This window comes from Haliotis cracherodii, unplaced genomic scaffold, assembly GCF_022045235.1.
Source record: "Haliotis cracherodii isolate W230 unplaced genomic scaffold, xgHalCrac1.p SCAF_2, whole genome shotgun sequence".
NCBI lineage: Eukaryota > Metazoa > Mollusca > Gastropoda > Lepetellida > Haliotidae > Haliotis > Haliotis cracherodii.
The window spans coordinates 25300755-25326167 of record NW_027266275.1 but is presented as its reverse complement, the minus strand read 5'-3'; the positions used below and the strand labels follow the sequence as shown (position 1 = coordinate 25326167).

The 25413-nt window shown below is 37.3% G+C and overlaps 3 protein-coding genes and 1 long non-coding RNA gene across 4 annotated transcripts; all 4 read left to right on the top strand.

The window, feature by feature from the left end:
- Positions 1 to 94: 94 nt before the first annotated feature.
- On the top strand, positions 95 to 4268 carry LOC139468894 (uncharacterized). Its single transcript, XM_071251025.1, has 5 exons — positions 95 to 154; positions 1448 to 1564; positions 1899 to 1991; positions 2443 to 2604; positions 3667 to 4268. The coding sequence occupies exons 1-5, from the start codon at positions 124 to 126 to the stop codon at positions 3720 to 3722; spliced, it is 459 nt and encodes a 152-aa protein (XP_071107126.1). The 5' UTR covers positions 95 to 123; the 3' UTR covers positions 3723 to 4268.
- Positions 4269 to 13040: 8772 nt separating this feature from the next.
- On the top strand, positions 13041 to 15717 carry LOC139468876 (uncharacterized). The gene is made up of 5 exons (XM_071251011.1): positions 13041 to 13528; positions 13971 to 14114; positions 14412 to 14516; positions 14706 to 14891; positions 15299 to 15717. Exons 1-5 carry the CDS (start codon positions 13336 to 13338, stop codon positions 15349 to 15351), a joined length of 681 nt encoding a protein of 226 aa, XP_071107112.1. The 5' UTR covers positions 13041 to 13335; the 3' UTR covers positions 15352 to 15717.
- Positions 15718 to 17991: 2274 nt separating this feature from the next.
- Positions 17992 to 20875, top strand: LOC139469183 (uncharacterized). The gene is made up of 4 exons (XR_011653714.1): positions 17992 to 18078; positions 19105 to 19258; positions 19554 to 19649; positions 20409 to 20875. It is a non-coding gene; the product is annotated as an uncharacterized lncRNA (long non-coding RNA).
- Positions 20876 to 20986: 111 nt separating this feature from the next.
- LOC139468875 (uncharacterized) lies at positions 20987 to 23740 on the top strand. Its single transcript, XM_071251010.1, has 5 exons — positions 20987 to 22059; positions 22359 to 22514; positions 22654 to 22746; positions 23010 to 23141; positions 23618 to 23740. Exons 1-5 carry the CDS (start codon positions 21831 to 21833, stop codon positions 23683 to 23685), a joined length of 678 nt encoding a protein of 225 aa, XP_071107111.1. The 5' UTR covers positions 20987 to 21830; the 3' UTR covers positions 23686 to 23740.
- The last annotated feature ends 1673 nt before the right edge of the window (positions 23741 to 25413 follow it).

The following is a 25413-nucleotide window of genomic DNA, read 5'->3' as shown; positions in this document are numbered from 1 at the left end:
TTACTTTCTGGCGATGTACTCAATGACATCAATGTGCACAGACCCGGACATAGAAACAGAGACGAGGCGATAAATGTATCGGTGACATGGTACTCGACCCATGACGGCGGGCTTTTTCAAATAATGAGGTCATGCAAATGGGGAATCATGAAAGGTACTGAACATTTTCTCCTCTGTATCACACTGTATATCTTCTTGGAACGTTATTCAGTCTTTTAAATGTACTTGATATGTAGATGTGGCATACTTGTTGCCTCATGTGATATATAATATTGGGTGGTGTTTCCGGTAACGACCATATTGTGTATACAGGCCATACCATCTGTTCATTCAGTCCAGTATATGACATTATGTTATTTGTTAATGAAGAAGCTGGATGAATGTGGTAGAATTACTTGGGCAACTCATGTTAAATATTTACTTGACATTTATGGATTTGGTTATGTGTGTCACGAGCAGAATATTGGCGATGTTAATTATTTCTTGCAGCTGTTTAGACAGCGTTTGTTGGATTGTAACAAACAGAGTATCCAGATGAAAATTTATGAGTCTTGTAAGTTAAGGTATCATTCACACGTTAAGATATTATTGGATATGGAATATTATGATACAGCCTCCAGAAAAAGAGGCCATAGACGTATGCTGTGCCTGTTGAGATTAAGTGTTTATTCGCAACGCTTTTGTCGGCTATGTAACAATGGTTGTATTGAGGACGAAGTCCATTTTGTGTTCGTCTGCCCGTTTTGAGCATCATTAAGACAAAAGTATATTCCTGTAAGATTCTATAACAATCCATGTATGAACACCTTTAGCAATCTCTTAAATAGCCAAAATGACTGTATACTCAGAAATGTAGCTAAGTATGTGAAGGAAGCTCTATCATAACGTACAAAGACCTAATATTATACCCTAAGTATTGTTTTCAATGTAAATTGCCTCAATTGTGTGTTACTATTTATAGCTGAAATAAACATGGGCCTATTGCCTCCCTTACATGAATAAACATATACACTGTTCAGCCTATTGCCTCCCTTACATGAATAAACATATACACTGTTCAGTATGACATTTTGTGTTTCGACATACGATTTGTATCATATGAGCCAACATAACCGTGTGTGTATATGTGGCAACCTAACAGTAGTTTATCGTTACCAGTGTCACAAGCATGGTAAATAACCGCGATGAAATGTCATAGGTCAAGGAAAATCTCCGCATGAATAGCTGCAAGAATCCTGATGCGTCGATAAGCAATATACACTTGTCATTTCAATGTTACAAAAAGCAAATACACTGAGCACAGACTATCCACTTTAATGAACTTGAAGACACGAGATGTTCGTGACGTTCCCTTCCCCGCCTTCCCTCGTTTTAAGCGCCAGTGATAGTGACCAGTAGTAGTATGTGTCACTAGTATGTATATTTAGAAAATATGTTTTTGCTGCAGACTGCCAAAGAGATTATTATTACAATGCTGATACCAGAGACTGTCAAAGCTGTGCCTATCTGTGTCACCAGGCTGAGGTACAAGGGACGTTGCAGAAGTGTGGAGACTTATGTCCGGGTAAATGAAAATATAAGTGTGAAAATATTATCATAAACTCTAATATTCGTTCGTTCGTAAGTAAGTGAGTTAGTGAACACTATTTCAGTTATGCCGCGGCGTGTCAGCCGATGTTGGCGGAAGCCACATTGTTTAAATCCACTAACACAGGTATGGTGCTGACAAACCTAGGAACATAATCACAGCGGATCAGGATTGATATCCCCCAGAGACGTAAGTCTGGTACAACGATTTGTGGCGCTTATAAATATAGTTTGTATCTTCTAATTTTCTTTAGGTGATGAGGCGAAAGGTATAAAAACAATCTTACAGTGACATTGATGACATATTCCAGTTCCGGTTACAAACCAGTTCGCACACCAAACTACGGAGAACATGAAAACAACTGCCACGATGAGGATTCCAGATGGTGTAACTGTGCACGATGGTAACTATGATATTTAAACTCAGTACACAACTACTTAAATTATATGTTGAAATATGAAAGACAAATCACATAAACATCGGTGTGATGACGATAACGGCAAGTTTTGGGGAAGTGGTGTTTGTGTCTTCTGAACGTACTGGCCATACGAAATGGACAATTTGGATAAAATATTCTGATTCAGACACATTGTGGAAACAATTCTGCATATTACCTATTAAAGACGCTAAGGCGAACATGACACTGGAGCTGTACAGTAGAAACGTTTGCGAATCGTGCGATGCGTTGAGGCTATTAACTGAGTCTGTATGGTAAATATGATATATCAAGAATTAAAATTTCATCTCATTCATCGCATCGAAGCACGGAACGGATAAGTAGTCACTGTATGTGACATATATAACGGATTGTGATACCACAATTATCTCACCTATGTCAAAACTTTGTTTACCAGGTTCCCCTCATGTTGTTGTCGTGGTCTGTCTGATGTCAGTTTTCCTGGCCTTCCTGGTGGTACTGATGGTAGCTGTTGCTATTGTCCGTGGAAGGAGAAAGAGAAAGCAACATAGACAAAGAACAACAGTTAACTACCGACACAGGGATACAACCGAAGATGGTATACTTTTGATAATTCTCATGTTGAAACAACTTTCGTAATGCCCTGTCTTATCTTAAATCTCATGTCTTTGAAATTAATTAACAAATTCGGCGTGATTAAATTACTACACCTAACAATTATTAGATGAATTGTTCTGCTAAATATCCGAAAGGAAGAATTGAAAAGACAAAGTGTCCACTTGAACATGTACCTGCAAATAAAAGAGACAATCCCCTCTCAAAAATCATAAGAAATCTCTGATAAAAGCAGATTCCAACTTTATCATAAACATGTGTTTATGAATAACTATATATATAGTGAGCATACTAAGCGTTCACGAAAAGGTCAGCGTAAACTGTCCCAACGGTGGCACCAGTCACAAACACATGCACCGGTAAGTCAATTACCTGAAAAATCGTGTGAACATATGGCACAATTCAAAACAGGGAACTGCATCGAATCGAGTCGTATGACGCTCTTTGAAATCTTTGTTGTGAAAGGCAGACACCCTAAAAGCTATAGCTGAAGAAATATTGCTCGACATAAAGGGAAAGTTGGAATCATTCCTCTAGTCATACAGTCTTGTGGATGGTCAAATTTGGATATGTTGCTTAATGTATACAAGATCTCCCAAATTAGTTGGAAGTACAAATTATACACGACATGTTTGAGATAATTAACATTGTCCAGAAGGAACGTTCGTACCCCAAATGGCCTTACAGTGATGCAATTCGATTTGGTATGGTGAGCTCAGTGACATCACATTTGTTAAAAAAACCATGATGCTGACATATATAGTAGACGTACAATGTTTTTGTGAACTCCGTGTGGCAAACGTAATACAATGATGCCGACCAGAGTTACCTCCCCTGAACCAGCATTTGACTGTGATTATTTCTATAAAGTGAGTGAGTGAGTTAACAATTAACGTCACAACGTCATGTCGTGACGAGACCAATTTACATATTAAGAAGATATACATTTATAATTCATAAAACCTGTAAAACAACTACAGATCCATAAAATCAAAGATAATAGTCACACAAGACGCTGTGTATAATACACTTTTCTTTATTTCAGACACAGAAGAAGCCTTTAGAGAAGAGCCAACCTCCAATATCAGCATGTTGTCATGATAATTTATCATCTTCTAACAAGGTGGTGTCTCTTTAACATGGGCATGTATAGTACAATCATGATGATTCAATATCATTTAGCAAGTGTTTTAATTACCAAACCTTATCATTCAACATTTTCTGTCAGTGTATGTCCATAAACATCTTTATTCTGAGATATAAGTCCATCATATAGCAATGTAAATATCACCATCATTATTCAATTGTTTGAATGAATGTTTTTCAATGTTCTTTTTTAACATTTATAATAAATGGTAATCATGCAAAGTACTTTATGAATGTCATTTAGACTTTTGTGTACAATACTGCAATAAACATTCAACAGCATTTATCATCTATTTATTTTGCTGTGTTCATCTTCAACATGTATATTAATGTCATATCTTTCAACACATTGCTGGGAATGTTTTCCTATAAAAAACACTAACATCTTCAAAATGTTACATGTGTACTTCATCGTAAAAAAACCCCTGCAATTATCAACAAATGATCATCATGATAGAAAATATTTTTAGATGTGTGTGGAATAATAGATACAAATAAAAGCTTATCAGTTGCAAACATGTGTATGTCATTTATTAACTGTGCAAACTGTTTTGTGATAGTATTTATGTAAATTTATGAAAATTATGTTGTAGTTTCTTGATTTAGGTGAATTTTCAGACAAGTGTGCCTCTGTCACATTGCACGGGCAATGAAAACGTGTGACGGAAACGGCAAAAAACTTCTTTGAACACTTGACAATAATATGGACCATTACAAGGGTCTCCACGATCGTTGTCATCCAGATTGCATATGTAGGCAAGAAGAACACTTTCAACCGACTAAAATTGCTTTGAGACTTCTAACGGTAAGCCTAGATCATGAATGGGATTTCTCAAAATAACCACGGCAATCGGTGATTTCAACAGTCTTGAAATCGTTTCATGGATATTATTGCCATTAATGGTGAGTGGCACATTGCACAAACTTTCGACCTTGTTGTCAAACGGTCCACGTGGATGGATGTTTACATGTCATGTAGCATTGAACAATGACATCTGTGTGTTATAATGACGCCATATTGACCTGTCAGATCTCTCGTTTACACTCTGCCCGCTGAGTATGCGGTAGTTCCTACAGCATATGCCGCCTAAGGTTACAGTTGTCTGGTCATAGGGAACATATGTTTGAAATACAATTACAAAATACATGCTACAGAACTCACAGTATAACGTTATTTGTGTTGCCGAAATTCTATTATTGATTGTCCTATTCCTTTCTCGATAGATGACGAATTGACGCAATGGGAAACGTTTGCCACACGAGAGGGTATCCCTATCCACCTGACACGTAGTTTATTCACGGCAATCCGTGGCACGATTCAGCAGACTTTAGTAAGCTAGTGGTTTCATGTGCATTGAAACAAAATACTCTCCTGAAATTGTTTCAGTTATCCAATCACGTTCATTTGAGATATAACAAGCTTCTGAAAGAATCAATACCATTAGCCAATGCGACGCTTTGTTATGATCATAATAAGTCCATTTATACTGCGCCAGATTCCATTCACCAGCGTAATGCTCATGGCTCTACATAGTTTTAGCAAATAATGCTAATGAAAGGGGAGTAGAGTTGATAGTATTGTCTGAAAAGGTATGTTTTCAGATGAGCCTTAAAGGATGAATGCGATGGCGACAGCTATGATCAGATGGAAGTTTGTTCCATTGCGAGGAATCGCAGAACTGGAAAGATCTCTGAACAAAGGTTTTGGGACGGGTTTCCGGGACTTGTTACAGGTGTTTCTTCCGAGAATGGAGAGATCTGGAAGGCTTGTATTTAGGCAGTAGTTCTATTAGATATAATGGGGCTGTTCCATTTCTATGTTTATGATATCACTTTACGTCTGTCACGTGGGTACAACTACAAACTTAGCATCTTCGCAGTTAATTCGCACGCAATGTACGTCAAATACCTCGAATTGTAACTTTGGCTGTCCTTGCTCACCTGGGTATCCGAGAGCCGACCAAGCTGCAAACCCGAAGAGTACTTTGACATTGCAACACATGCTTGTCAGCCGTGTTCACGTCAATGCGTTAGTGAAACCGATTCTCATGCCCTGTGTGGATCAACGAAGGCACATGGAGCTCACACAATGAATTTCATCACTCACAAGATTGGAATCGTTATTGCTGTTCAGACCAGTAATATTTGATGTATATAGAATACCATTATACTTTTTCATGCTAATGGGCTGATTGTTGATGTTTAGAGGCGATTGTCTTTTAATAAACGTTGTAATTATGACATGTTTGCTATTTTTTTCTGAAATTGAAAGTGTTTTGTGATACATATAGTACTACAGCCTGCCAGACAGACTTCTACTACGACGTGGCGTGGGAGATTGAGTTGTGCGAGTCTGTATCAACAGGCTGGGGACAACAAATACTGTGTTTGCTTGTGGTTTAACGCCGCACTCAGGAATATTCCAGCTATATGACGGTGGTCTGTAAAATATCAGTGATTGACATCATGAGCATCACATCACGCAATTGGGATACGATGATATGCCATCAACCAACTCGCCGAATCTGACCCCCATCAGTTTAATCACCTCTTAAGACAATAATAAGTTGAGGTTTATATTCTCACATGGAATTCAAAAGTGGAGTTTCATTTTGTGTAACAAGATGCTTTTACAATTAAATAAACTAACCAATCATTCATTCATATTGTTTGCAGTTGGAACGTCAGAGAGGACTGAACCAAAACGTAGTACACCAGTCCTTACCACGTCAAATCAAGCATTGACCTCACAGAGAATGAGAAAAGGTAAACCTTCCCAATTCCATTGCATATAATGAGCCATTCGTTTGCATTCATTGCCCTTCATTAGATACTGATTCAGACTGGAATTCAAATAAGAACAGATCACATAATTAATTAGCTTCCATGCTTGGTAATGTAAAAATTGTAAAAGAAATTGAATAATATGATATATTTCATAAATAACCGTTTTATATAAATGAGCTGGCAACATCAACAATGTATCCACACATATCGTGATATTGAAATGAAAATGAAGATTTTTAAATGATTGAAATGCATCATCTAAAGCCATCTTCTGATTTACACTCATACAGGTCTATATAAACATTCTATGGTCGTTTTGTGTGTGCAGATAGACATAAGTCAAGCATAGAAGTGGTCATAGCTGGGCTAGCCATCTTGGTTATCTCAGTGTGTGGCATTATTGCGTTTGTAAAGAAGCAATTGAAGCAACAGTGGCACCGTGTTATATATACAATTACTGCTTCTGTAGATACAGGTGGGCAATCCAGAAATTTAAAGGCATTGGTTATTACCTATAGCCAAGAAAATCGTTTATATTTGATGTTTTCCTGTGTCGCATCAGTCATTTTACAAAAGTTAGAAATAAGTACTCAAATTAAGACACGGTTAAGATACTGTGTTTGTGTTTGTCTCATTAAATTCATTACATAATCTACATTTCATATTTACATTTTGATGCAAAATCACACATTGCCGGTTTATTATTATTATTATTATTATTATTATTATTATTATTATTATTATCATTATTATTATTAGTAGTAGTAGTAGTAGTTGTAGTTGTAGTAGTACGATGATGATGATGATGATGATGATGATGATGATGATGATGATGATGATGATGCCTGCAGCCTTCTGCATTACCCAGGTTTAAAGAAGGGCTGTATTCCTGGTAGCAAACCCGGGATTATCATTATTATCATTATTATTATTATCATTATTATTATTATTATTATTATTATTATTATTATTACATGTACCTGTGATTATTTCTTGTGTTGAATTACCCTTCATGTACATGTTGCTATGAAACTGTTTAACTGTGTTTTTCAATAAGAATGTGAATTCTTATTGATGCCTTTGCTCTTTCGAAATTTACGGAGCAAAATAGTCCGTATCGTAACCCATTTATCTGAACCTGTCAATGAGTGTACATAAACTATATATCCATTTGTCAACACATTAAACATGAATGAAGGCTAATTGTTTCTAGAGGGTCATATACATTTTATTTTTAAATCTCTGCAGTGCAAACGTTAGTTCAACCGGACGTTGAAAATGTGTTAATATGTGAAAGTAGAACGTAAATCAAATATTACATTACGAACCAAGTCAGTTTGTGTGTTACATGTAGGTATTGGGTCTCTTAAACATGGGAATTCCTGTTAAGAATGCCAGCAACCGATGCTTGTCTGAAAAGCGAGTAAATAGTATCGTCATCCCAATTGTGTGGAGCGATGCTCATGATCAAACAACGGATCTTCTGGTCTAGATTCGACTATTTACAGACCGGCGTTGACAAACGCGACACCAAATTATGATTATGTTTATGTTAGTTGGCGATCAAGCAACGAATGGATAGAGATTCCTTGTCAGTTCCATCACACATTTATTCATCATGTGAGTTACATCTGTCGACAGTTAATTTACACAGATGCCAGTTTTTCAAATATTTAGATAAAATAAAATGCATTTCGATGCATTTTACAAAATTAGGAAGAACGTCTAATAACCAATGTATTGTGACCTTACCTTTGTAGAGTTGTATAGTTTAATACATATGTCTGTGTTTACATTTGTGATTATGTTTGTGTGTGTACCTTTTATGTAATTGGGAAAACAGAAGACAATTTGCGTATATGTCATGGTATAATTTCCGCAATCTAAATTGCGAAAACACACAGTACAAAGACAAACCTGTTCATTTCCTGGAAAGAATAGCACATGTGTGAAACCAACCATTCCTAGATTAATTGATATGAATCTATATGACCTGAAATGTTTAGTTTATACTAAAGCAAATGAGAATAACCCATACAGTACTACGAAGAGTTCATTTTGAATCACACACTGAGTTTATTCACAGAACTAGCGATGCAGTTTACGCACATATTTCGCCATGCGTCACACAGAAATATGAACTGACTAATTTACAGATAGTGCATGCCGGGATAAGTTCCCTTGGTCTTCTTACAGGTAACAACAGTGAACTAACAGTATATGTATATGTGAGAGCCAGGAACGTGAATCATGATGTTGATTGTGTGACGAATCTGGTATATACTGTTGCATCACACCTGACCGACGGCGAATCTGTTTTGAATGTAGGTGTGAAATACAACACAAATTGTAACACACGAAACTGGATTTGTATACAAGACCATAAGATTCACAGAACATGTGTATTGCACAGATATATTCTATATTTTATGAGACTACACGTTTTGTTTGAGTTCATCTAATATCATCTTCCGTAACTAGTCTGGGTTAGGGTATGTCCCCATCGTCCTATGCTAGTCGAAAGAGGCGACTAAATGAATTGGGTGGTCAGACTTGGTTGAATACACGTCGTCATAAACCGACGGTGTGAGACGTTGCTCATGGCATCAATTATTGGTTTGTCTTGTCCAGACGCGATTATAGACATAACGTTGAGGCACCTTAAGCCACTGTATACGTATATACGTCGGCAGTACTGAAAACCCCAACTAAAAACCAAGAAAGGTGTGTTTATTGAATATGTGATGAATTGACCATAAATGATAAAATACTTAGCCTAACTATACAGAGTGGCATAAACAACCGTCGTACATTCTGCCAAGTCATCATTTCCATGTTTTAAACGTTTACAAACGAGGGGAATGTCACTTGACCTACTTTCACGCATCAGCGAATCATCTCTACGTAGTGTGTTGTTGTGTGTCGTGTTGCAATATGCAAGGGGTCTTACGCAATGAGCAGACTGAATCATCGTTATATCGACCGTACAAGTATATGTAAATTGACGATTCAGAGTATTGACTTGATTCTATTATGTCTTTTGTGTGTGTCAGAAGAGCGTCCAGAAGGAATATACAACATGCCCTTTACAAAACACTGAAGCAGGACAAGGGAATGGATTTTAATAACGTAATTAGCATACACATATGAAAACTGAGGTAAATAATTAGGACAAAAGACGGCAAATCCCAACAACCCATTCCTTGTCCTAAGAAGCGACTTAATGGATCAGGTGGTCAGGATCGATATGACATTGTTTGATTGCGTGTCACTGTACCCAGTGGCGTAGTTAGATGGATTACTCACCAGATTGTCTGGTTCAGATTCGATTTTTTACTGGTTACCATCAAAAACAATAAACATTTGATGTGGTGCGTCTAGCTGTGGATTACGTCAAACATGAGAATTTCTTTTGTAACATCGGACAGGTATAAGGAAAAGCGGAAAAAATCAAATGCAAATTTAGAACGTCAAGGCTAATGAAAACAGTAACTATTAGCAGTCTCAATTATCTGCCGAAACACATTCCAGTGGACGTAAAAGGCAAAATAATGATGAAAATTACTAGTATTCAGCAGACACTTATTAATTCCTATTCCTTATGAAGTGTTTCACATGTAGCTTCGATTTCTTACAAATAGTAAAATAGATTCATATATTACGGCAATCATTATCATCTATTTAGATAGTTTAACAAATCAAGAGCTATACATTAGCCCTAAACAATATATGTGTAATATCAAGTTGTCTAAACATAACTTAGCTGACATACTCAAATGGATCGTAAACGATAAAACTCAATGGAATAAGATATCGCTATCAATTGAACCGTAAATTGAATGTAACCAGACGCACATGCATGGTCCAATATGTAACTAACAACATACAATTCATACAACACAGTTCTGATATCCATTGACTTTGTAGTGTCGAAATAATGACATACATTTTTCACAATTTATTAAATGATCACATATTGGATTTAAGTACTCGAGATTATTTTGTATCAAAGTACCTCCGATCATACCCGCATTCCGATTGATTTGTCGTATTTCCCACATACATTGACCGACAGGGATACGAGTATTTGTGCAGTGTTCGGAAAGGGGCGGGACGATATTGGATCACCATTCGTCCCCACTCGTCCCTTTCCGTAACCTGCAAGAAGACTCGTCCCCCCATCGATGAATGTTATGTGCGAAAATACAACAAACCAATCAGAATACGCGTATGATTTCAAGTTCTTCGTCATAGAATCCCTCAGAAATAATTTTTTATTTTACATATGTCTTGCATCTAAATATATACCCAAGACACAGTTAAAGTGGCACTGATCTAAAGCAATTCCCCGGGACTGGTTGTTGCCTTTGTTATTGTTTTTTCCCAGTGAGTACCCGGATGTATAGCCTCTGCTGCGCCATTCGTAAGCGCATTAGTCACTTTTATGGGTAGTAATAAGGGCGTATGGTCACATTGATCAACAAAATGAAATACAGTTTTCGAGATAATAAGGAAATGTAGGTATATTTGTTGGTAGAATCGGTAATGGTACGAAGTCACTTGCTTGGTAAATTTGCGATTTTCGTTTACTCTATTTTTGCTTGCAACACAAAGTAAATATTTCACCTGAGCATTGTTTTTTATATAGTGTGTATATTTTTTACAGTCAAAATGTGTAAAAAATTATTAAACGCCTCAATATTCAGTTATTTTACAAAGTGACTGAAAAACATTTCCATCTGTATTATTATGATAACGAATTCCAAACATTTTTATGTTTAATGTCATCACCAAGAGACTGAAAATGTTACGTTGAAAAGTACATTTCTATGTTGTTTGGCTTCTAATCCTACATAATAATCTGTTGTGATGTTTTTATGCCCTTTTGACCGTCTTAATCAATTTTTAGTCAATCTGGACATATTTTTCAGTCAAAATGACTGAAATATTTACACATTTTATAAATTGCCTGAGAGAATCACATTTTACAAATTGATATATACACGCTTACAAAGGAAAAGACTTGTGAAAACAACGTCTATCGCGCATTGAAGAATTTCCAACCAAGACGTAGAGAAACAAGAACGAATCGGTTCCATGCTACAGCAAATGAAAGAAAACAAAATGCAAATACCATAATTACAACCTACCAAATTTATGTGTATAAATATTAGGCAGCTCCTTGTTCGAGGAATGTATCCGTGAATATCCACACAAAGGAACAATATCTCACTTGTCTGCAGCTGTACAAAGAAACTTATTCGATGTCCTGTGTCACTATAACAATCCAATATTTTAAAAGATATTTATCGTTTCGGGATATTATAACTCGTGTTCGTTTCTCAACTGATCACTTAAATTATTTCAGGTGTTTCACATAGGTGTCAAGTCTCAAGGGTCGGCTGAGAAGGCCCACGTGACAACTATTTTCATAACGTCCACGGTTCCTAAAAAATCCATTGAGTGATAGATAACAATGAGTAATCAATCAACGTATTATCAGTTACCCCTTTGAACAAAGTATGTTGTTTTTACATCGGCACTTCACGCCATGATATGAGTGTATTCCCTTTGTTTTAGTAAACTTTGATATGTAAACACTCACTTTTGACATATCCACTGTGCAAGATAACAGTGATTAATCAATCAACGTATTTTCTGTTAATCCTTTGATGACTAGGAACGATCCGTTGATTTACAAAAAAAGTAAATCAACTGATCATTCACCTCTTGCTGGGCTGCCACGTGCATATTACATAACACACATTTCACCTCACCTCAAACCTGGATTTAGATTGAATAATTAGCCCAGACACAATAAATACCAAATGGAACCTTTGTCAGGTAATATAAGAGGTGCTACCACTAATTGTACCAGTAATAAATTCATTAACTGAGCATCAAGTGAATGACGACAAATACACAAGTGTAGGGTTATACCAGAAAACGTGAATCGCAACAAGGGAGTAGTAATCGTATTATCGACGCAATCCATCTGGGGTATTTCCAAATGACGACATCCGATGAGCTCCGCCGTTCTTTTTGTCTGTTTGTTTAGGCTGAAGAAATTAATTAACATGCGTCCTTTGTCGAAATTTTTATAGTTCACAGTTAACCAACCAGTGTTAAAAAATGCGTAAAACAAATATTGCCTCCAGCTTCCAATTTTATTTAGCTGTCCTTGCAGACGGTAGCCCAGTCTCTGGTCACGCTCAGTTGCGTTGCGTATCATCCGGGTTCTTACGGGTGAAAAAACAATAACAAAGGCAACAACCAGTCCGGGGAATTGCGTTAGATCAGTGCCCCTTTAAATGTGTTCAATCATGCTGTATAATTCTGCATGTCCCGATGTGCTTTAAATTGCATCTGAAATATATATAATACATGGGAAAATAAATGTGACCCATTACGCAACGAGTTGACAATTATTTAAGGTATGCCCGTTTGCGCAAAGACGGAACCCGGTCGCAAAAATGGCCATGATAGGGGCACGAGTCACTATTCGGCTTGTCCCGGAATAACACGAGTTGGTCACGAATGATTGGATCACCTCATAACATGCGCATGCGTCCAAACAGTTTTGAACGTAATGGTAGGGGAATACCCGCGCAGGTAGATAAAACTTTCATATCAGAATGAAGTGTAGTCACTCTTTTGCTGTCGTCCGAGGAGGCAACATCGGCCCCGATATCCTGCACACTGTTCCTCACACAGCTAGCGGGATCACTATTAGTTGTCTTGAGGCTTACAGGACCGAGTTTGAAAACGGATAAAATCCAACATGGCTGATCACCTTTCCTTCCTAGGATGTGGAGTACTGCTCGTTTGCTTTATTGCCGAATCGAGCTGTAAGCCGACATGTGGAAAGGAGTTGTACCTCGATGAGGCTACAGGCAACTGTGACCATTGTAGTGATATATGTCAACACGCTGTGATCCAGAAAACAGTTGACAAGTGCCACAACAAGTGTCCAGGTCAGTGTGCCATTTCACCGTATCTACATGTAAAGACCTTTAGGAACAGAACCTTTATGTGTCTTTCTAGTATCTTCTGCAAGTACTGGTGTTGACCGTAAGACCATTTTTCAAAATGATAAAGTGTTAATGTTGAATGACTCTTCATGTATATCACTAACACGTTGGCGGACTCGTGAGACCAATATCGAAGAAAAACATACATTTATGTTTGGCGTATTGAATTTGTCGCTTAGTTTACAGATATAATATTGACACATATGAAACCGATTGCTACATTACGGTGTATTATGATTTATCAACCTAAATGTTCGAATATAATTATAGAAATCACACATTTGTATATATTGAATGTGAGGGCTTTACACCAGCTTACAGATGCTATGAACACAGTGATGGTAACGTGACATATATTGGTTTCAACGTTCCCCTGTTCTCTAAGGTTACCTCGAGGCTGTCAACGAAAGGCCGTGCCTATCTACGCAGTACTATGACGAAGTAGTTGGGCGGTGCGAGGAGTGTGACGCGTTATGCAGACACGCTCAGCAGACAGGCCAACTGGAACAGTGCAACCGACATTGTCCAGGTAAATGATTCATGAGTCTTCTTTTAATAGATGAAAGTAAAGAGTTGTGTTGCCGATAATAGTATTCCTTAAGAGAATTCAGGGATAAAGAATATGTTTGTGCATATATTTAATCTACAGCTCAAATCTGAATTTTGTCTTCGTGGAGGCGTTTGGTTTTTTCATGTCAAGGTGATGTCAGTCGTAAATATTATATTATTCCATTGGAAGAATTTGCTTTCTTCGTAATATAACACTATATATGAATATATGTAATCAAACGTGTCTTATTCGCTGTGGTCGTACATTTTATTACAGAATGGACAACTGCAAATGTTTATGGCATTAGTGCAACTACCTTCACGTCATATAATGCAAACGGATCAACAGAGCCCGAAGGACATACGTCAGTAGGCAGTCATCGTAAGAATCACTTTTATAACGTTATCTTCGAATTTGTCAACCGTTCTGTAATTGTTTGACTATATGACTATACCAGTAGTTATAATACTTACTGTGGATGTTATTTACAGGAATTTCTTTTCATTAGCAGCAAATAAAGAGAGTGTTTGGTTTTCCTTGCCCTGAAGATTTGATTATTTTCCATCGCAGATAATATTCCGCTGATTGTCCTCGGAAGCTTAGCTGTGGTAGTTACTGTTGTAATGCTGGCCATTGTGATACACAAGATAAGACCTGAACTGTCCAGACGAATCACCCACAGACTGACCAAGGCAAAATGCACCAAGAGTGGGACACAAGAGCGTGGGCAGGCACAGGAGGAAATGCAGAGATTAAGTGAGGAAAATTTATGTAATTCGTTTATCAGGAACATAACCAATCCAGCAATCCGTTTTTCTCTCTGGAACTAGGAGGTTATTTGTTTATTAGACAATATATATTTCCGATGGTAATGAGAATATATTTTGTCTAGAATGAAGCATTTGTACACCAAATAGCATTTAAAAAGTGAATAGACCTCTTGCTTATGAATATCAACTATACAATATAGTAGTAATGTCCAATATACTTTTACGCTGACAGACGAAAGAGTCTATCTAAATGTGACTTTTGTATGACTGTATTAATATGTCGTTCATATCTGTTTATGCAAACACATTTATAAAAAGAAACAACTCTTTACTTAACCACAATAATATAATTTTACATTATGATGATATTCACCTCTGCATTCCTTACTGCAGGTGTTCCTGAAAACGAAAGTCCCTCGCCTCCTGCACCTGATCTAAACACATAGCTGTCTGCATTGTCAACGCTCATTCAGCTGCTAATCAGCTGTTGTAGCAGTCTGACATTGATATAAATGACTGATTTGGTGACAGTGTTATACGCAGCGATAAGAGCGCACAATATTCGGTGCTGAAAATGCACAGGGCAAGATTCAACACTCTCTCGTCATGGCGCAGAATCATGCCTAACATCCGAGAAAGGATTAGAAGGAGAGAATATCTTTGGATAAAGGCCTCGTTGTTGTTCAAGACCGCCCAAAATCCAATACCCTCTGTTACTTTGGCGATGCACCCCATCTATGGCCAATGTCCCAAAAAATGGAAATGCAGCTCAGGCTTGAAAAAAGTGACCCATGATGTTTATATGGCGGTATTACCAAACGAAAGTAACCACAGCAATTTAATTGCTGACAGGTCTTTAAGGCGAGGACAAGTCAAACGGTGTAAACGTGCTCTACATGTACATGCTATTGTATACCTAATCCACCTTTGACACGATTGCCAGTCAAACGGTATACAGATGCACTGCATACATACGATTTATAGTGTATCAAGGGATCCATTTGGAATGTGACATGTTATAGTTTAAGAACGATGCACATGCTTGGTTGTCATAATGGACGTTGGTGTGCATCAACACCAAGTTGGATTTTTGGTAAAAATTTGAAGTAATTATTCCAGTTGCTCTAATGATCACATGTTCCTATACCAATTGTAATTATAAATTCAAAAAAAATATGTTGTAAGGTTTTTGCAGTATTTGTAAATAAAAATGGATCTGGAACTCCTTTCACAGTGTTCTTGTTGTTAGCATAATTCTTTTTTCCCCCGCAGGAATTGGTAATAACCGTATTTATGAAGATGCTCCCCTGACCATAACACAATATATGTCATAAATAAATTGTTATTTATTAGGCTGTGTAAGAAAAATCCGTTTTTTTCTGTTTGTATTTCTACAGATCGAAATTTTTATAGTTATGTGAATGTTTATTTTGTGGGCTGATGGCCAGTCAACAAAGAAATACAGATGTGCACATTGGTTGGTTGGTTTGTTGTTTAACTTATTCCAGCTATATGACGGCGGTCTGTAAATAATCGAGTCTAGACCAGACAATCCAGTGATTAATATCATGAGCATCGATCCACGTAGTCGGGATCGATGACATGTTTCAACCAAGTCAGAGAGTCTGACCACCCGATCCCGTTCGTCGCCTCTTACGACAAGCATAGTCACCTTTTACGGCAAGTATGGGTTACTGAAGATCTATTCTACCCCGGAATCTTCACGGGTCATGTGCACATTGCATGACATTTACTTACAGGTTGCATTGATCAATGATGGCAACAGAAAAGCATTAATAGTGAACTAGTGATCCCCCCCCCCCCCCCCCCCCCCCACACCCCCAACACACACACACACCAACCCCCACCACTCCTTCCTGGTTCCCCTTTCCCTGATGTTAATGACCTACGTAAATTCTAGAACGAAATCAAACAAATTCTGACTGTTAATATTGTGAAATCTCCGTGGGTATATGAAAGATACACTTTCATGAATTAATTATTGCTCTTGCTTTAGAATCTGGTCGCTTGTCATAAATCTAACCATACCCTTGAAACTTATAACTTACTTAGGATTAACCTTTTCTGTACGACTCCCACTATATCATGAACACATTTGAATGAGCTGGAGAACAAAGTGTTGTCTCAGGGACACGAACCAAATTTGCCAGTTAGCCCGAGCATTGTCCCTCTTCAATTCCAAACATCCTTGTAGAATATTTAAACTAAAGGCCCTCATGATCATTGATGTTAGTGTGTTTTTCACGGTAACATGTCATACAAAAATGTGGAACAAATCTAAACTCACGGACTGCCATTTGGTATAAAGAACACGGATGTAGCTTAATTGATATACCATATGAAACCATGTTTATCCATGCAATGTTTACTGCAATGAAATGATTGTTGCACCCATTGTAACTACCACTGAGAGAGACCTTGATGCGACTAGTATTCGCGTACTTAAGTGTATTTACAACCTCCGTATTTTAACATTATTATCACGTTAATTGTGTTTGCAACAAAATCAAACATTTTTCCCTTATGAAAGTTGTAAATATTGTTATAGTGACCAAATTAAATCATGGCGTATTGAAAAACGTAAGATTACACGCAGGTTCTTATACAGTTCTAAATAATGGCAGTTCAAATACAGTGAGAGTTCATGTTCACTTTCCCAACATGCAACCCTGACATTCTCGTCTCCATTGTAGAGTGGGTATGAGAGAGAGATAACAGCAGTCGCCTTGTATGTAATAACCGCTATATTGTGTAGAGATCTCGTGACATTCTATTACACCAGAATGTACTCCTGACGACTAATCACAGTAACAAGACAATATCAAATTGTAAAATTATGGGGCCGATTGTAGAGTTTATTTTTTATTTAAAATGTCACTTCCTTTAGTTTAGGGAAAAGGTCACGTCCTGTTGTTGGGAGTGCACAATCGGTACTCCTTGTCATAACGTTATGAATACATGTTTGAGAGTTGTAAACTGATTAATACATGATATATTTTATGTTATACACCACATTAAAATTGACATTGATCCAGGCTGTATTTATTAAAGCTAGTAATGTTACTTGTGATGCAACGTAAAGTAGCACCGTGAACAAGTTCAGATTACTCCGCCTGCCTTCCGAAAAAGGAATCTCACATACGAGGACAGAGGTAAACAATTGTTATTTATAGATAATCGTTGGTCACGTGAATAAGTCGTTAATTTGTTTGGAGACTCTCTTAACTGTATTTCCAATTAATCTTCCAAAGCCGATACCTAAACATAGAATCAACACACAAAGCACTTTTATTACCTTAGTAATGAATTTTGTGTCGTGACTTACATATCTGGCTGACGTGTAACATGTTCAGATAGTCAAGATAAATGTCGATGGCCATTATGTAGATCGGCACCAAAGGGTAGATGTTAATATGGGGGACTATTTGTTTATCCACAGGGCGTGTGCTGACTTGTGATCGTTTTCCGCGTCAGTTAATAATAGCAATGATCACACGATTAGTGTGGCTACCTTCACACATACATGTATTTCAATTAGGTATGAACATGCATCCTGAAAGCATATCTGCGTGTTTACTGAACAGATTACACTCTTAAAAAAACACGCACATGTAGATTTTCAGTACACTTATTGTATCTTATGAAGCCGATATATTTAATTTAATAGTCACATGTTGTCGTTGGACAAAGGCATTGAAAAATGTTCATTGTCATGTCACATAAGGCCACAAGGTTGCGCTGAACTCATAACTCTCATAACTCATGAACTCTGCGCCATTCTGCTTGTAACGCGTTGGCGAGTTGTGGGAGTATCTGCGGCGTGTTCTGACGATGACGTACACGTCTATCGAGTTCTTCCCAGAGGTGTTCGATTGGATTGAGATCTGGAGATCTCGACGGCCAGGGCAAGGGGTTAATGTTGGCATTATGAGGTAGTCTACCGTGACACGAGTTGTGTGCGGTGGAGCGTTGTCCATTTGAAACAGCACCTCTGGCGGTCAATGATTGGAAGAAGGTGAGGGTGAAGAATTTGATTCATGTAGCGATTTGCTGTCACATTTCCCTGAACCACAACCAAGCCAAGTCAGATCTCGTGGCGTAGGATATGCCCCCCGCAAATTGTTGTCAAATCATACTTTCACCAAAATTCGTAACGAGAATATTTTTGCACGATGCAGATCGTATTGTTGTACCAGGAGAAGCAAGTGATGGGATTTTGCTCAAAAGATTTTTACTGGGAAGCAGTCTCTGGCACCTGTCAGCCTTGTGATGAACTCTGCCACCAAGCCGATGTCATGGGGACAGCCGCACGCTGTAGAAAACTGTGTCCAGGTACCATGGAATTCATATAATTAAAACTGATGAAAAATCTAATACGAGATGTGCAAGAAATATGACACAATATAAAGTATTAGGAGACTCGTCCAAACATTTCAGTTTGATACATTGACAACTGAAATAGATGTATTCACCTGTATTTAACATCCTTTCAGATCTTGCTATGAATATACTGTTTCATGTTATAAGTGGTAAACTATCGCTTTTAAAAGTATGATCTAAAATAATAAAAGCTCGGGACTTGTATGAAATTGATATGTTGCATGTCTATAACATTACTGTGTTTCAGTGTCGCTGCCGGAGCCTGTGACAGCATTATTGAATGCTCAAACTGCAACAACGTCTGCAACTCTACTATCAGACGATACCTCAAGTAGTGAACGATGTAAGGTTCCAAGTATCTAGTGCATAATAGGGCATTATATACAAATTATTATACAAAAAGTAGTTGGTGTATTGTCTCGATCAAACGCACAGAATACTAGCAGTACATGTGGTAAGATATGTAAAGAATGTAGTATTTCTTTAATACCTTATGAACAATCTGCAAAAGATGCACGTCACGTTATGAATATCCAAACCATGTTAAACTATTACCTCATACCATTTATTGTTGTCATAAAATATCTAACCCCGTGGGGATTCCGGGTTAGAATTGATCCCCAGAAACCTATGCTGGGCTGGCTAATTGACTTAGTTCATCGCATGCCATTGTCCCCGTTGCTCATAACATCAATCACTGCATTGTCTGGTCCAGACTCCATTATTTATAACCCGCCGCCATATAGCTGGAATAATGATTGCTGTAGAGTTGAGCAACAAACAATTAAGTGTCTCGATTTAGTTTGTGCACATGCAATTTGTTTGAGTAATTGAAGGCAACAAAGTTGAACATAACGAAAATATGTCATGCTTTTGAAATTCTGGGACAATTTAAACAATCAATGGAGATCTATTTGACAGATTTGTGCTCGAAACTGCCTGTTAAATAAAATGAGCGCCTTCTTACCAATGGTTATTTGCACCAGTTTATGTTTTTTTGACAAAAGAAAGCTTGATTTGAACCTTACTAAGGATTACGTTAGATTGATCTTATGTGTTATAATAAATATTTAGCTGAATAAACAAATAAGTTTTTTTCCAGATGGATATTGGGCGGCAGAATATGCTGTCGTTATACTGGCTGTGAGCATCCTCCTGATTTCCCTGGTGTCCTCAGCAGTTTTGTTCAGAAGAGAAATATATTTGATCTTTTACAGGCTAAAAGTAAAGTACTGTCAACGTTGTAAACCTAGTTCAAATCTGACAAGACAAGTATAATAGTTTGCGTCTGTTCGACTTTATCCTATTTTTCTTTATTACTGCCATTCTTATTTTAAGCCCATTTATTAAAATCAGAGAATGTTTCCTCGTATTCAAGTCCGTATTCTATCTCCAAAGATGACCTAAATCTGAAACTATGGTAGAGACACATTTTTTCGATTGTTCAAACAAACACACCAGCACGAGTGTTAATTAGAACATGAAATGTATAAGAAAAGTTAATATGAATGTATTCTATCATATTGTGTCTTTAGGCTTCATTTCCCAATCAATTGAAAATAATTATTACAATTTAAAGCAGTTCTGAAAATATATTTTTGATTAATGTAATATAGCTAAATTAAAGACAATTAGTTATAAGATTTTTCAGATTTGATCATTTCATACAAAATAGATTGGATGTCAATTTGCGTTGCGTTTTATTACTTACTGTAAAGGAGGGTCAATGAACATGATGGCGAGTTAATCAAATTTAAACCCATGTTCATAAATGCTTGGAGTGTTTATTCCACTTAACTTGTTGATATTAAATTTACGATAAAATCTATAAAATGACGATGTGATTTTGCAACGTGTGTATTGAGGTTTCACGCGAAAAAAGTAGACCCAGTCGGAAGAAGCAATAAATGAACTGAATCGATATCGACTGCAGGGTACATTCAGTCTGCAGTCTTGCCCTACATGTATGTAAATTGCAAACAAGCGCAAAGGCGCACAAACAAAGACCTGTCATGTTTGTGAAGAGTATTGTTTATTTTTAAAGCTGCGAACAGAAACTTACATGGGTGTATAATAATATTTATGTGAACAGTTCATCATATCCCAGAACGTATACAATGTGACAATTTAATATTTAAATGAAGATACATGTTGCTCGTAAATACAAAGTTAACTAATAGTATTAAGTCCAAATGCCCAAGTTGATTTTACAAAGTTTTGATAGATATATTAATTGACCTCTCCAAAAAATCTCGGAAGCGAGATTTTGGGAATTCCCATTTACGTCACAGTCCAGTCATGTGACCTAATATTTGTGGTGGCGTGATCCATATAGGTCATCTGCCACAAAGGTCATCCGGCATAGTGAGATCCAGGGTATAAAATAGGGAGTGTTTCTATCAACGATTTAGAATGGTCTGCCCCACCACCAAATCCAGGAGGGTCACTACAGACCCCCTAAATCAGTACTTGAGTGACGAAACACTGGAAAGAAGACTTGATTTGGATAGAGTTTATCACTCTCATGCCCGACTCAGTCGAAACAGATGTTTGGAGGGTGTTGGTTAAACCTCATACGAACATAGTACGATTCCTTTTGGCATCTGTGTTACTATGTCAAGTACCAGGGAAGCCGATATGTGAAGAAGGGACGTACTTTGACATCGTTACCGACAATTGTGACCCTTGTAGTCATATATGTGACTATTCCGAGGCACAGAAAACAACAGCGGAATGCGAAACTAAGTGTCCAGGTAAGATTAACGCTAGCTCTGCTTCACATGAACCTTGTTTATTCGCCTCGCGTTTTGATGTAATAACCAGTCCGTTACATGGTTGCAGTCGTAAAACGCGTACAGTACACTAACTGTAACTTTTCATAAATACTTATCACACGTTTGACATTAACAAAGGTAGAATGTAGTGCCTGTGTCATTTCATTTGGAAACGTATATATGCATTGCATGTGTTGTGTGTCCATGTGTCCAGAATTTGCTTTACTTTATTTGCGAGACCAGGGAGCGTGATATTTAAAAATCTATTTTCCTCCTAGAATATGGTATTAGAGGATCTCTCCATCAACGGAAATGCCCCTATCTACAATATTATGACGTCGCTGTGTCCCGATGTGACTCCTGTGAGAGCATCTGCCTCCATGCTGGACCACAGGACCCTGGTCATGAAGAAACATGTCGACGTCTCTGCCCTGGTCAGTTTATTCTCCTTTCCAGATACTCGATCATTTGAAAGTGAATTAATATTATTTCCTTTAATCTATGTTGGATAGTGTTACAGAGATAATACATGATATTGTAAAGGGTGTAAGGAATGTTGTTGTTTTGTTACAGAATGGCCTAGCATTACAACCGTTTCTCCTCAAGATTCCACCATGAAAAATCCACCGAATAAATCACTCGCCAACGACAATCTGCCGTATACATGTACGTGTATTGTACAATTTTGTTTTTCTTTTCTAACTTTCTTTCACATAAATGTATACAATGGCTGTAACCTCATCAATGCATTATGAACACGAATAATGTCTTTTAAAAAACCCACTGAAAATCAGATTACGTAATTATCACATACATGAAAAATGGCATTCAGTTACTTGAATTCCAAAATTTAATGTATGGTCCTGCTTCTTTTGTCATGATTGAAGCTAATGTAAACCACAGTACATTTTCGATGTTTTTTTATACAGTGGTCAGCAACGTTATCATCATACTAGCGACGTGTGTCATAACGGTTGCTGTTGCTGGCCTTCTGTGTGTGAGCGTGATGCGGAGGAAGAAGTCTTTGTGTCAGCGGCAACATCATCCAAAACCAAAACCAGGTATTTGTCCCCTTCTGTCACCAACACCAACTTTCACCAATACCCACACAAATATGAATCCCCAACATCCCTTAATAAATGATCTGTAATCTGTAATTTCATCCCTCATCCACGACATACGTCCACCCTTACGATTACAACATGTCACCAACATCTCCGGCCCATTACCCACACACTGCCACTGCCACTGCCGCATCAGTTCGGATCATATGACAAATTGTCGGTGTTTCCACAGATAAATATTGCTCACATTATATATACGGGAACCCTTATGTCATGTGATTCGCTAATACAAATCAGCTATAGTTAATCATTTTCAGTTGTTTTATTACATTTTAATAATAAGAAAACCCATAAAAAGATGGTTTTCTGTATATTCCGATAACACAATCTGTATAAAGTAAGACCCAAAACAGATTTATCAGATTTGATTTTCGTGAATGTATGCTTCATACTCAATTTTGTCTGCTCCTCAGAACTCTTGACTGGCGAAGGAAACCCTCTCACTCATCCCGAGGATGACAAACAGTTTCAAGGAAGATAGTTCATGCTACATATATCTTATCAAAACAATGTTATGTCAACATGTATTTTAATGTAATAAATATATCTTAATATCAACGAAATTTCTTGTGAATATATTGCTCAGCTTAGTTTTATTGGACAAGAAAGCATGTTCGTCCTCTTTATGGGGAATGTGGTCTGTTCGCCACAAAGGTGGTCATTACCATCCACACTCAAATCGGGATTTGAATTACCTCCCTTGAGTTATCGGGCTAGTGTAAGGTCCTTGCCAGACTAGCATTTTTGAAAGAAACAAACAACTCCTATTAATTTGCAGAGGGTTTTCAGTGCGGTTCAGAACATGTGTTTATGAATCGTCATCACTGATCTCTCTGATACTCAACAAACTGGTATTTGCATTTGGAATATTAGATGATTGGACGTCACATGTGTTCAGTAATGCACCAGTTACGTTTACATGTCAGCTGGTAACTTCGATTGCCTAAAGTGCACTTTCTCTACATTGTTATCAAAACAACTGCATGGTTCAGGGTACACAATAGCAAAGTTAAACCTTCATCCCCATACTGTAATAAACTCATCCATGCAATGCCATTGTCAACAAACAAGGAATAATGCTATACTTGTAGTTTAGTGTAATTATATTGACATAATTCAAATTGACAAAAAGTTTGACCCTATACACAATGTAAAACCTTAATCTTAATATTGACATTTGATCAGGACAAGATTTGAAACTTTTCACATTAACATACACACATCTATTTGATATGATTCATGGTCGCGTGGGAGTGACTATGTGACACCTTGACCTTGTCTAGCTTTATCAGTCAGAACTGGGTGAAGGTAAATGCAAACCTAGCATACTGTGAGGTACAATTATATGACAAGATACGAATAATATTAACAAACCAATTGAAACCTTTAAAAGAAAAAAACCTATTCATAGCTGAAAGGAAAAAATCCGTACCCTAAAAAGAAACATGACAGACATGTGGTAGCTTAGAATAAAGTCCTTTACCTATATACCATTGTTTTGTTACGACGAAATCAGGTCATCTTTCATGACAATGCAGAACTCCGCCATTACAGGTTTCCACCCGCTTGTGAAAACGGGATTCATCTCTTTTGCAGAACATATCTTGTTGGGTTTTTTATATGAGGCCGATGATCAAAGAGTCCTTCAAATACGGTAGTCATAATACCAAAATGCAGAAATGTGTAGGATTGTCTTTGACTACATAATAACCAAACATTTCAGGACGATCTGAAACAAATAAATCACCTTTATTTATCAGTAAAACTAACACTGACTTGAATCGTCGACCGCTGTTACAACATAAGTCATTCGTTGTGGATTTTGGACAGGTTGTAGCGGCTTTCGCCATATTAAGCTTGAAGATGTACATGTAAACTACAATCAACACTCATGTTAGTGGATCAGCTTTCATCCCTACCTGTGTTTCTGACAATTAAGTCCTTTACAAAAAAGTGACCTGAAGTGACCTTATCAGTGACAGCTGACATATTTTCATGGGGTTATTGGCAAGCAAGTATCATTTAATGGTCGTCGTTCCATTTCGGATCATGTTATGCAAAACGATTTTGATTATTCGTTTGAAATTTTGTTTCTCGCAATTTCTGATCATAAGAAACAAAACAGCAAGGAGACAGGACAACTGTACCCCTGGTGATATCTATGAGTACTTCTTGCCTAAATGTCCTATTCACAAATTGCACACAAATG